Genomic DNA, 12219 nt, shown 5'->3' with positions numbered 1-12219 from the left:
TGTCTGACACATTTCCACACATGTCCAAGCCTTTCTGCATTGGATCCGATGTCATGGTGCAATATTACACTTTACACCTGCACAGCCCACAGCATGAACTTGCAGCATCACTTCCTAAGTTATCCTCAGCTATTTCCATATAAGGTGCAGCTTTCCTGTGCATGCACCCTATAGCACCGGCCATCCAGATGCATCCATCCACTGTCCACCAAGTTCCCTAGTGCATATATTTCCATTTTGAACTTATTTACATATTGTACCACCTTTATTTTATCATGGACCCTTACTTACATATAGCTTTACATACTCAGCTCGGTAGCACTTTGGCTTGGCTTAGCTGACAGCACTTAGGTGCCATACTTAAGCGCCAGCAGTAAATATCTTTAGCAAGTTTTTCTTTTCCCAGTAGTTGCAGGAAGAATTCATTTTCTGAGCATCAGATTAGCAACCCTCAATAAGCCTACATCACAGTAGCTATTGGCACTCTATCACTCACATTGCATTCTCTATTGATTTGCTCTACACTTATTACATTGCCTCATATCTCTATTATTGCTTAAGCCACTGGCACATTGACCACATTGAGCATGCTTCGCTTTCCCACACATGTGCACCACTTTCCCACGTGCACCTCCAATATGCTACCACGCACATGCGCGCTTCGCATTGGCCAACTAGTAGCACCTTCCACATGCATTTCTAGACCTTTGCTGCACTTGCTTCCCCTTTAGGATCAAACACACTTGTCTCACCAAGTATAGCAGACTAGGCAGTGCATGACCTACAACATTTATATATCAGTAAGGAGCTTTGTTTGTGCCTTGCTGAGTTGTACTTTCTACACTGATGCACTTAGCTTCGGACTTTCGCACTTTCCATTGGACATTGCATTGGACATTGTCGCACATCATCAGATATCATCGCATGGCTAGTGTTGCCATGGCTCCGGTTTACAGCTGGTTTAAGCCAAAGCCAGTACCGTGGTTAACTGAGCCACGTACCTAGTTATAGCCCGTGTAATGTCCAGTCCGGTCCAGCCTATTGAGCTGCAGTTAATGGTTTTAAGCCAGTTCAAGCCAGTTAACTGCACCAAAAAAGGAAATCACACGTGATCCTAGCATCACAAGTTCAACTAAAGTCCAGAATTCGCAATGTGTAAGATCTGATGTTACCTACTGAAGTGAGTAATGAGAGACGGTGTGCTGCGAAGGCAAACAAGAGGCTACGGTAAGTGTTAGTGAGTGTTAAGTACGACGACGAACGAAGGGATCTCACCTCAGTCTTATGGGAATAGACTGAGGTGGAACAACGCAGGTGCGAGGACTATATATGAGTCCGCGTTAGTGATAATGTAAATAGTAAGCATGTTATAGTACATGTGCACAGCAAGATAAGAGAATGAATTACTAACAAGACTTGCAGATTACGTCGAAATATCCAACACCTACTACCTAGTACCTACCACATACTGTCTGTATATTATAAGAAGTCGCTTGATGCTGTTACAAGAACATCTAGACGCTTGGGCCCCTACCATTTTTCTCCTAATACTCCTCGTATCAGCCCTCGCGTCATACCCTTACCCCGACCTTACCCTTGTCATCCTTGTCATCCTCGCATTCCCTTTCGCCCTCTACCTGTCGCTTCAGCAAAGCCAGTACATCTGGCCGGACCCTTTCGCTGACGAAGCATACCCATGCTCCGTTTCACCACCTGACTGATCCTGTGGACAGTCCCCCTTGCCCTTACCGTCTGGACGGTAACCTATGATACGATGCACGACGCATCCCCCTTGCCCTATTTCCTTTCTTGATCTCTGACTCGGTGCGCAGTCGCACATGCGACTTATACTTAGATCCGCAGCCGCACGATCGTGCCCCTGCATGTTTCACTTCTCATTCTGATCTTTGACTCACTTTCTTATCCAGCACGTTCTACCTAGATCGAACGTGCCTTCCTATTATGGTCTTACCCTTTACCGATTGCCTCTCCCGGTAGTACGAGTTATCATCCACTAATACGTCCACTGTCCTCTATATAAACTCGCTACCATGTACCATATTCCCTAACTTGAATCTACTTGGTTCTTGAACTCCTACTCTTACCAGAGTGATCCTTCTGCCTCGCCAGCAGTCTATATTCTATCTTCTTATCTGCTCATCGCGGATAAGCCTATAGTCTCGACCTTTACTCATCGACTTCGTCGACGAGCAAAAGCCCCTGTTAACTAGTCGGACTTCTGTCCTTCTAATTAACGACGATCCTTACGATTAACCTTCGGGTGTCGTAAGCCTAGGCCGATATAGCTTATCGTCTCGTACCCACGTGACATAAGCTACCCGATTTGGACATAGGCATTAAATCGTACTTGCCGAAGACACGCCAAGTACGACCCCTAACCTTGGGCTAGCCCAAGGACGTCCACAGACCGTTGACGACACAAGCTCTGTTTGAGCGTCACCAACAGACACCATCCAAGTCGTAACAAAAGATTCAAGTTCCCTTCTAGCCCTCGACACCTATCGAGGACAGAAACAGATACAAGACGACCACTCCCTGGACACGCAAGTTCTCTTGGGAGCGCGACCCGAATCAGGAAGATCCTGACGAAGAAGAGGTAGACGGACAGTTTAGCTCTCCCACCTCACCGACAGAGCAGTACCACTCAGACGAGGGACTGAACGACGAAGAAGATCTAGGAAATACTCCGACTTCTGAAGAGGACTTTCCAGACGAAGTACCTCCCCGAAACACTAGCGCCAATCCGAAGACAAGAATGTCTAACCCATCCTCCTCCACCGCCGTCGTAGTTCGTGCCCCTGAACTCAAAGCAGGGTCACCAACAGACTACGATGGGAACACCGACGACGCACAACGATGGCTCTACAGCTTAAAGACGTACTTCCTCATCAACCCCACCATCTATTGCAGCGAGCAGATCATGGTATCCGTCGCCCTGTCATTAATGACAAAGAACAGCGCTAAAGCATGGGCTGATAACTTCTATCGCGAAGCTTTCAGCACCAACCCTCCGAAATTCGGAACGTTCGCAGAATTTGAGAAAGGATTCAACCTTGCATTTCAACCCGTTGATAAGCAGGTGAATGCCCTCACCGAAATCGCCGAACTCAGAATGGGAAACAACGTTACGGACTACATCTCGAAGTTCAAAACGTTGGCTACCATCGCCAATATCAAGGAAGGTGTGACACTCTCACACTTCTTTGAGAAAGGCCTGAACCCAAGCCTTCGTGAAGCAATCTACAGGAAGGAGACACTTCCTGACACTATCGAAAAGTGGTACACTTCTGCGGTACAGCTCGACGCTAACTACCGCAGGAGCAAGGCCGTCTCTGCCAACTCCCGCAACCAGCACACCCGATACGCCCCTCGCAGTTCCAAGTACTACCCCAAGCCTAACGTCTCCTCGTCCAGAGACCCTAACGCTATGGACGTAGACCGCACCCTCTCTCAGGCAGAGAAAGACGAATGCTACAAGAAGGGCCTTTGCTTCTCATGCAAAGAGCATGGCCACAGAGCCAACGATCCTAGATTCCACCCGAAGATACGACGTGGAGAGAAGAAAGATACCAAAGGAAAGACTCCGGTAACGACTGGTAGAGACCAGCGTGATGACGAAACCTCCGAAGAAGGCAAAACCTGCCAAGGAGGTACCCGCCGAAGAAAAGCATTTCGAAATGCCTCAAGAAACTGACGTCATGGAAGACGTCTGGGTAGGGAAGATCGAACCCCTACCCGAAGTCAAGGAAGTCGCGACTTACCCCTTGACTGATGACGAGATTCTTATAGAATACTCGGCCGATGGTTCTTCGGTCAGACTGATCGAGAACCTTACCTTCGACACTCCCCTAACTAGGGATGGAACCTCCAAGACGGAGACCACGAAGACAAAGAAGACTCCCCTTCGCAACATTTGGATCCTTGCTACGGCAAAGGAGGAGTACACGAAAACCAGTAACAAGGCGCAGGAATTCGCCAAGGACAAAGCTCAAGAAACCAAGAAGAAACCATTCGAAGAGCTTGTCCCCGAATACCTTCACGACTTCGCAGATATATTCGCGAAGGATGGGCTTAACAAGCTCCCCCATCGAGACCAGGGTGTAGACCACCGGATCGAAACGAAGGAAGGTTTTATTCCCAAAATCTTCCCGAGCTTACCCTCTCTCTCCGAAAGAGACTGAAGCGGTTAAAGCATTTCTGGACTGAACATATCCAGAAAGATTTTATCCAACCATCGAAGTCGCCTCAAGCCTCTGGCTTCTTCTTTGTAGGAAAGAAGGACGGCTCCCTTCGCCCCTGTCAGGACTACCGATACATCAACGAATGGACTATCAAGAACGCATATCCACTTCCACTCATTCCGCCTCTCATCGCCAAGCTCAAAGACTGCGAAATACTTCACCAAAGTGGATGTCCGTTCAGGATACAACAATATTTTGATCCACCCTGACGACAGATGGAAGGCAGCCTTCTCGACAACTTTTGGGCTCTTCGAGCCAAAAGTGATGTTCTTTGGGCTCTGTAACTCGCCAGCGACGTTCCAGGCCTACATGAACCAGACGTTCAGCAAGGAGATAGATGAAGGATGGCTCATCGTCTATATGGACGACATCCTAATATTCTCTTCTGACCTTGCAGAACACCAGATACGCACCCGTAGGGTTTTAGAGAAGCTCCGTCAGGAGCAACTCTTCCTCAAACCCGAAAAGTGCACTTTCGATTCCCAAGAGGTAGAGTACCTTGGGATGATCATCCGACCCGGACAGGTTGCCATGGACCCGGCAAAACTCAAGGGGATCAGCGAATGGCAGACTCCATCGACGGTGAAAGAAGTCAGATCCTTCCTAGGATTCTGCAATTTCTACCGTCACTTCATCTCCCATTATTCCGACCTCGCTCGCCCCCTCCTCGACCTCACAAAGAAAGACACCATGTTTTCTTGGTCCACAGATTGCGAAGCTTCATTCCTGAAGCTAAAGCAATGTTTTACCACCGAACCTGTACTCCGGAACCCCGACCCCTCTCGCCAGTTTGCACTGGCCACAGACGCATCGCTATTTGCGACAGGAGCAGTCCTCCTGCAAACCGACGACAATGGGTCCTATCACCCATGTGGATATCTTTCGCAGTCCCTTAACGCTGCGGAACGGAATTATCAGATCTACGACCGAGAGCTTCTTGCGGTTATCCGTGCCCTGAAGGCATGGAGACACTTCCTTGAAGGCAATCCCCATCCGGTGATCGTCTTCACTGACCACAAGAACCTCCTGTATTTCCGATCCTCGCAGACTGCTGACACGCCGGCAAGCCCGCTGGCAGCTCACTCTCTGCGAGTACGATCTTCAATTCCACCATGTCCCGGGCAGCAAGCTTGCTGCACCCGATGCTCTCTCCCGACGACCGGATCATGACAATTCGGATCGTGATAACGAGGACGTTGTCCTCCTCCCAGATTCACTCTTTGTTAAACTTATTGACACTGCCTTAGCGTCAAAGTTCAAAGCAGCGAACGATAACCCTGCTGATCTCACTATAAAGACAGCAGCTGACGCCTTAAATGGCCTCTGCGCCCCCCCTATGAAGTCTGCCTTGTCAGACTGGCGCATGGACGAAGGAATCCTTTATTTCAAGGACCGAGCCTACGTTCCCCCTGACCTCCGGAAGCGCATTCTGGAGCTTCCACCACGATCACCCGACTGCCGGGCACCCCGGACGTTCCAATACCGAATGGAACGTCAAGAAAAGCTATTGGTGGCCCGGCATGGGCACCTTCATCCGACAATACGTTGATGGCTGCACTATGTGCCAGCAGATGAAATCCGACACTCATCCCACCACACCTCCCCTTATGCCCATTCCCTCCACCTGTACTCGACCGTTCTCCCAAGTTTCAGTCGATCTTATCACTGATCTTCCGGAGAGCGCCGGCTATGATTCCATTATGGTCGTGGTCGACCATGGGCTTACGAAGGGGGTAATTTTCTCGCCTTGCAAGAAAACCATCACTGCAGAAGGCGTTGCTGAATTATTTTACAAAAAGGTGTTTATGCGATTCGGACTATACGACAAGATCATCTCCGATCGAGGCCCACAATTCGCCTCGAAGCTAGCAAAAGAACTCGGACGGCTCCTGGACTACCAGGTAGCCCTCTCCACTGCCTATCATCCTCAGACGGATGGGCAGACAGAACGAATGAACCAGGAGCTGGAGACATACCTTCGGATCTATTGTAGGACGACCCCTAACGATTGGGCCAAACACCTTCCCATGGCCGAATTCGTCCACAATTCCAGACGACACTCCGCTCGGAACGCATCCCCGTTCTACCTCATGATGGGTTATGAACCCAAAGGCATACCTTACGCCTTCCCCGACTCAGCTCTGCCAGCAGCAGAAGATCGAGTCAAGAGACTCGCGAAGATCCGTGAAGAAGCCCTTGCATGCCACAGCCTTGCGCAGCAACGCATGGCAGAACGCACGTTCGGGCGAAAATACCAACCATGGAAGGTTGGGGACAAGGTGTGGCTGTCTGCTGCGCATTTGATCACCCACTTCCCTTCAAAGAAACTCGCACCGAAACGATACGGACCCTTTACCGTTAAACAGGTCCTATCCCCTATCACGTTCACCCTCGAACTCCCTGCCACCTGGCGTGTTCATCCCACGTTCCATGCATCAGAATTATCCTCCTATCAAGAAACGGACGTGCATGGCCCAAACTATACTGAACCGCCACCGGACCTGATCGACGGGGAAGAACATTACGAAATAGAAGCAATCCTCCAACACAGGGGTACCGGAACGAAACGCCGATACCTGGTCTCCTGGGTTGGCTATCCACCCTCCGAACGAACGTGGATCCCAGAGAAGGACTTGAAGTCCGCAGCGGAGATGCTCAAGGACTATAAGAAGAGACTCAAGCTGACAACAAAGCTCCTCAGTTGTTAACCAGCTACCATCATCTCCATGTCTACCACTTCGTCCAATGCCTCCTCCATCTCCCTCGGTTCCACACCCTCCATCGTCGAACTCATTCACGAGTTCACCGTTCCTTTCACGCAGACCCCGGACTCTCAGAAGGCATTCTGGGAGGCCATTATTCTCGACGCGCAGTACGCGCTTAGACTCGACAGCTATATTGACCGTACCAAAGACACGGTTCTCTTGGAGCTTGTCAACGCGTTTCGGGCAGTTGACACTGTCGCTTTCACAACCGGACCATATGGCATCCTTCCCCATAGTCCGATCACTCGATACTCCGTCACGAAGGCCAAGAGGGCCCTCTTGAACCTTCTCGCATCCAGGAATTTCGGCGACGTAGTCGTCAAAATAGAAGAAGAAATCGCATACAACCAACCGCCTGTACAGGCAACCGTTGTCGAGCGTACTGCCGAGTGCAGTGCTCCAACTCCCCCTCCTGAACGATCCAACCTTATCCCCACCAACCTCACATCCGAAGAAATCGACAAACTGTTCGCAGAACACGAAGAAGAGCAGTACAGGATGATGACTAGCGACGAGCTCGAAGAACTCCGAGCCGCCATCATCAACGACGAGGTCGTAGCCAACGACCCGTTACCTGCTCCCTATAAAGGGAAGAAGAAGCACGAAGAAGAAAAGTCGAGTAAGGAAACTCGCACACCCCTTGGAGAAAGACGAACGAAGAAGACAAACCGAGCTTGGAAGCTCGTCTTACCACTCCCCCTCCAGGGTTCACCTCTACCGATGACATACCGATATTATCTATCGGGTCACCTATCATCAGGGACGATACCCCTGTCCCTGTTCCTCCACCCACACGTAGACCCCGACGAAGTCGCCGATTGAATACCGAGCGCATCCTTGCACTCGGACTACCCACCACTCGACATGTACCGGGCCAAGATCCCACCAGGCAACAGATACTTAACGAAACACACACTAGGACGACCCCACAACCCTACCAGTGCAACTTTAAGTGCAGGGTCTGCCACCAGTACGGCCACAAACAGAAACAATGCGAGCGATACTTTCTGCCGCATTTGTGGACTGTTCGCCCCCGGACATCTCACTCCCTTCTGCCCTCGCCTTCACGGCAAGAAGATCCTTCGTCGAGGAATATCCTCGGAAACGTTCTACACTGACATGCGTCAGTTAGAGGCAGCATATGATCACGATGCTGCGCGACTCGAACAAGATAGAGAAGAGAATGCTTTGGAAGCCATGGACATACTCCGTGACCTCGACTGCGACCCCTCCTGGTATGACAACATGGATAACTGAACTCGTTGATTTCAGTCCTAGAAACCGGGGTAATGTTACAAGAACATCTAGACGCTTGGGCCCCTACTATTTTTCTCCTAATCCTCCTCGTATCAGCCCTCGCATCATACCCTTACCCCGACCTTACCCTTGTCATCCTCGTCATCCTCGCATTCCCTTTCGCCCTCTACCTGTCGCTTCAGCAAAGCCAGTACATCTGGCCGGATCCCTTTCGCTGACGAAGCATACCCATGCTCCGTTTCACCACCTGACTGATCCTGCGGACAGTCCCCCTTGCCCTTACCGTCTGGACGGTAACCTATGATACGATGCACGACGCATCCCCCTTGCCCTATTTCCTTTCTTGATCTCTGACTCGGTGCGCAGTCGCACATGCGACTTATACTTAGATCCGCAGCTGCACGATCGTGCCCCTGCGCTGTTTCACTTCTCATTCTGATCTTTGACTCACTTTCTTATCTAGCACGTTCTACCTAGATCGAACGTGCCTTCCTATTATGGTCTTACCCTTTACCGATTGCCTCTCCCGGTAGTACGAGTTATCATCCACTAATACGTCTCCTGTCCTCTATATAAACTCGCTACCATGTACCATATTCCCTAACTTGAATCTACTTGGTTCTTGACCTCCTACTCTTACCAGAGTGATCCTTCTGCCTCGCCAGCAGTCTATATTCTATCTTCTTATCTGCTCATCGCGGATAAGCCTATAGTCTCGACCTTTACTCATCGACTTCGTCGACGAGCAAAAGCCCCTGTTAACTAGTCGGACTTCTGTCCTTCTAATTAACGACGATCCTTACGATTAACCTTCGGGTGTCGTAAGCCTAGGCCGATATAGCTTATCGTCTCGTACCCACGTGACATAAGCTACCCGATTTGGACATAGGCATTAAATCGTACTTGCCGAAGACACGCCAAGTACGACCCCTAACCTTGGGCTAGCCCAAGGACGTCCACAGACCATTGACGACACAAGCTCTGTTTGAGCGTCACCAACAGACACCATCCAAGTCGTAACAGATGCCGGAGGTAACTCAAGGTCAGGAATGGGCTCCAGCCCAAACAAGGCAGAAAGATCACAAAGAGTCTTTGCACGAGGTGTCCCAAAAATAAAGAGACAGTCAATGAGCTCATGTTCTGCAACCTCACGGTCAATGTGTTGCTTTATTTGTGTCAATGTCAGCAATCAAGACATAAGACATAAAGATCGTAGAACTACCTGGAAACTGTTGATCACAATCTTCTTGCTCCATCCCCAGGTCAAAATTTCACTGAGGAAAACGTGGAAAGTTGGGAGTACGAGCGTTCAAGGAGAAATGAATAAAATTTAAGGACAAACGCAGCATCAGAAGGAGTAAGAATCAAAAGGTGACAAGTATAGATAGTGGTAAGCAGGAAACAGGAAACAAAAACAACAAGCATCAAGGGTTATATGGCTTTGACATTATCTGGAATGTCGTCACATTCCTGCTTGTTAGAGTTGAAGCAAAGATGTCCAATAGGCAAGTTAGTTAGGGTTAATGCACAAGGGCTCTGGCCCAAGTGATAACATTACCTTCCAGAGCCCTAATGTATGACACTTTGTTGAAAGTGTTAGGACCGACTACCAAAGGGTTGGCCACATGTGAGAGGTTTGCAGTGGAGTGGTCATCGATGATGTGCTGCACACAAATATTGATTATGTGTGGGAAGCACAGGATTCTGTGATCCTCGGCATCAAAGACAATATCATCCTCCTTCATTAGGCCCGAAAGTTCTTCCATCGGGGTCTTGTTATTGCCAGCATTGTCCAATGTGAAATGCCCCACCTAAACCAAGTCAGAGCATGTTACAAGGTACAACTAAACACTGACATTAGTTTTCACATTGGCATGTTCAATGAGATTGAATATCGTTGAACCTAGTGCCTTTCCCATGTGACTACCGGGACCATGATGAAAGGCAATTAGAGTGACCTTCAAAACAAGCACCACATCCTTCTTTTTCTTGGCAATCCAATGTGCAGTGAGCACCAGGAAGGGGTAGAGCTTAGAATCTGACCAGAGGTCAGATGTAAAGGATATTTTTCCTTGGGCACTCTGCAAGATGCACGTAAGAGACTTTGCAGCATCGACAGCTGTATGTTATGACTGGGATAGTTCTGCTGTCGAGGATCAAAGATAGATTGCTCAGTCGACAGTTCGTCGGCCTTCCTAGTACAAGGAAGGTGTCTTGGTTCAAGGGTTCACACTGCACGAGCCGTGGCTTCTATGCAGGATCAGCGGCGAGTGGTTTTAGCACTTCTACCGCAATCAAGAGTTCAGGCTAAGACAGTGAGTGACTGTCTTAGAATCAAGGTTCAGGCTACTAAGGGTGGAGACCTTAGTAGATCAGGTTTCAAGGGGAAAACCCAGTAGATTAAGTTAAGGAATACAACTATGGTACATGGAGTTTATATAGGTAAAAGGGAGCAGCGCAGCCGCAACAAGAATGGTAACAAAGATAGGAAAAAGAGTACAACCTATCAAGATAGCAAAGATAGGTGAAACCGCCATGTGGCGCAAGATAGTATCTATGTTACAATCAAGAAGAAGAGAAGTGCGGACAGCCCGCTTGATAAGAGAATAGCCAGGTCTAGATGAGTCTAGAGTTGGCGGCATGGTTACAAGAAAGAAAAATAGAATAGGAGTAAATGTTATTGTAACACTGTACACGTACTGCGAGGGCACATTTTGTAGCTTCAAAGTACTCATCCCACATAGCAATGATCAGTTGACATAATTTCAAGCGATGAGGGATATCAGAGTCTGTTAAGTCTTGCCGCAAGAGAAGGATCAACCGACGAAATTCAGGACATTCAACAATGTTAATGGCCTTGAGACGGCTGTTAGTAATAGTATGTAGAAAGTAGATATACTTACTTGGTCATCAGCTATGATGAACTTCACAATATGCCTATGCAACTCGTTGAGAGAGAAGTTGGGTAAGGTATCATCCAAAGATGCTGACATCTTGACACCAGGCAGCAAACCACCACGTCTGGTATTGGAGGGAGCACCTAGTGATTTGATTGTATTAGCAGGATCCTCGAGCCTTTCAAGTAGTTGTGCAAGGGTCCATCCTTCATCAAGGCGGCATTGTACAGCATTTATGCCAGCTGGCCAGCCATTCTTCTCAAGTGCTGTTAGATAGTAATACATATGATATTTGCCCACATGACAACAAAGAGTGCTAGTGCCTGTGCACATCTTGTATTCAGCAACACAGTAGGATGGATCAACCTTAAGTATATCCCTGGTAAAGAATATGAGAAAAAGAAAAAGACTGTAGATGTATTACTTACTCACATGGTATACATATGCGCTTGCCTGAAATTGGATCAATCCGAAAGAAGTGATGGATTTCAGTGGTGGTCGTGCCTGTGCCTCCTTGTCGTCATCTTGTAGCCAAGGGATTAGTTCTGAGAGTGCTGGTGGTGTGGTTCTGCAAGGGCTGGCAGTGTTGGTTCTATGAGGGCTGGCAGTGTTGGTTCTGCAAGGGCTGGTCGTTGTCTGAAGTGGGGGGCATTTGACTATGATGTCAGGTGGGTAACTTTTTCCTTCATTATTGTCGCCGCTGATGTTAATGTCGATCCATTTGCCATTGTCCCAATCAACAAGATATCTTTGAGGAGTCTTCCATTGCCTATGAGGGCAGCAGAAGTTGCAGCAGCAATATTGGTAGTTGCTACAGGAGGACAAACAGGTGCAGCAGGGGGGACTGGAGCAACAATGGGGATGGGAGTAGCAGTGGGGACTGGGGCAGCAAGAGGGACTGGGGCAGCAGTGGGGACTAGGGTAGCAGCGGGGATGATAACCATAGTATCAGTCTTTGGCCAACAATAGCTGCGACATTTCATGTTAGTGATTGTAGTGCTAAAGATGCAATGAGAATCCACACCATATATAAACCTT

At 48.8% G+C, this 12219-nt stretch overlaps 1 protein-coding gene across 1 annotated transcript; it reads right to left on the bottom strand.

Moving 5' to 3' along the window:
- Positions 1-10838: 10838 nt before the first annotated feature.
- On the bottom strand, positions 10839-12125 carry EDB93DRAFT_1106299 (uncharacterized protein; the record flags this gene model as incomplete). Its single annotated transcript, XM_041447601.1, has 5 exons — positions 10839-10910; positions 10985-11140; positions 11188-11504; positions 11610-11817; positions 11859-12125. The coding sequence occupies 5 exons, from the start codon at positions 12123-12125 to the stop codon at positions 10839-10841; spliced, it is 1020 nt and encodes a 339-aa protein (XP_041304844.1).
- Positions 12126-12219: the final 94 nt, after the last annotated feature.

This window comes from Suillus bovinus (assembly GCF_016758785.1).
Source record: "Suillus bovinus strain UH-Sbo-P2 chromosome Unknown EDB93scaffold_56, whole genome shotgun sequence".
NCBI classification, from domain to species: Eukaryota; Fungi; Basidiomycota; class Agaricomycetes; order Boletales; family Suillaceae; genus Suillus; species Suillus bovinus.
Note: the sequence above shows the minus strand (reverse complement) of the source record. Positions and strands in the feature narration are given on the sequence as shown.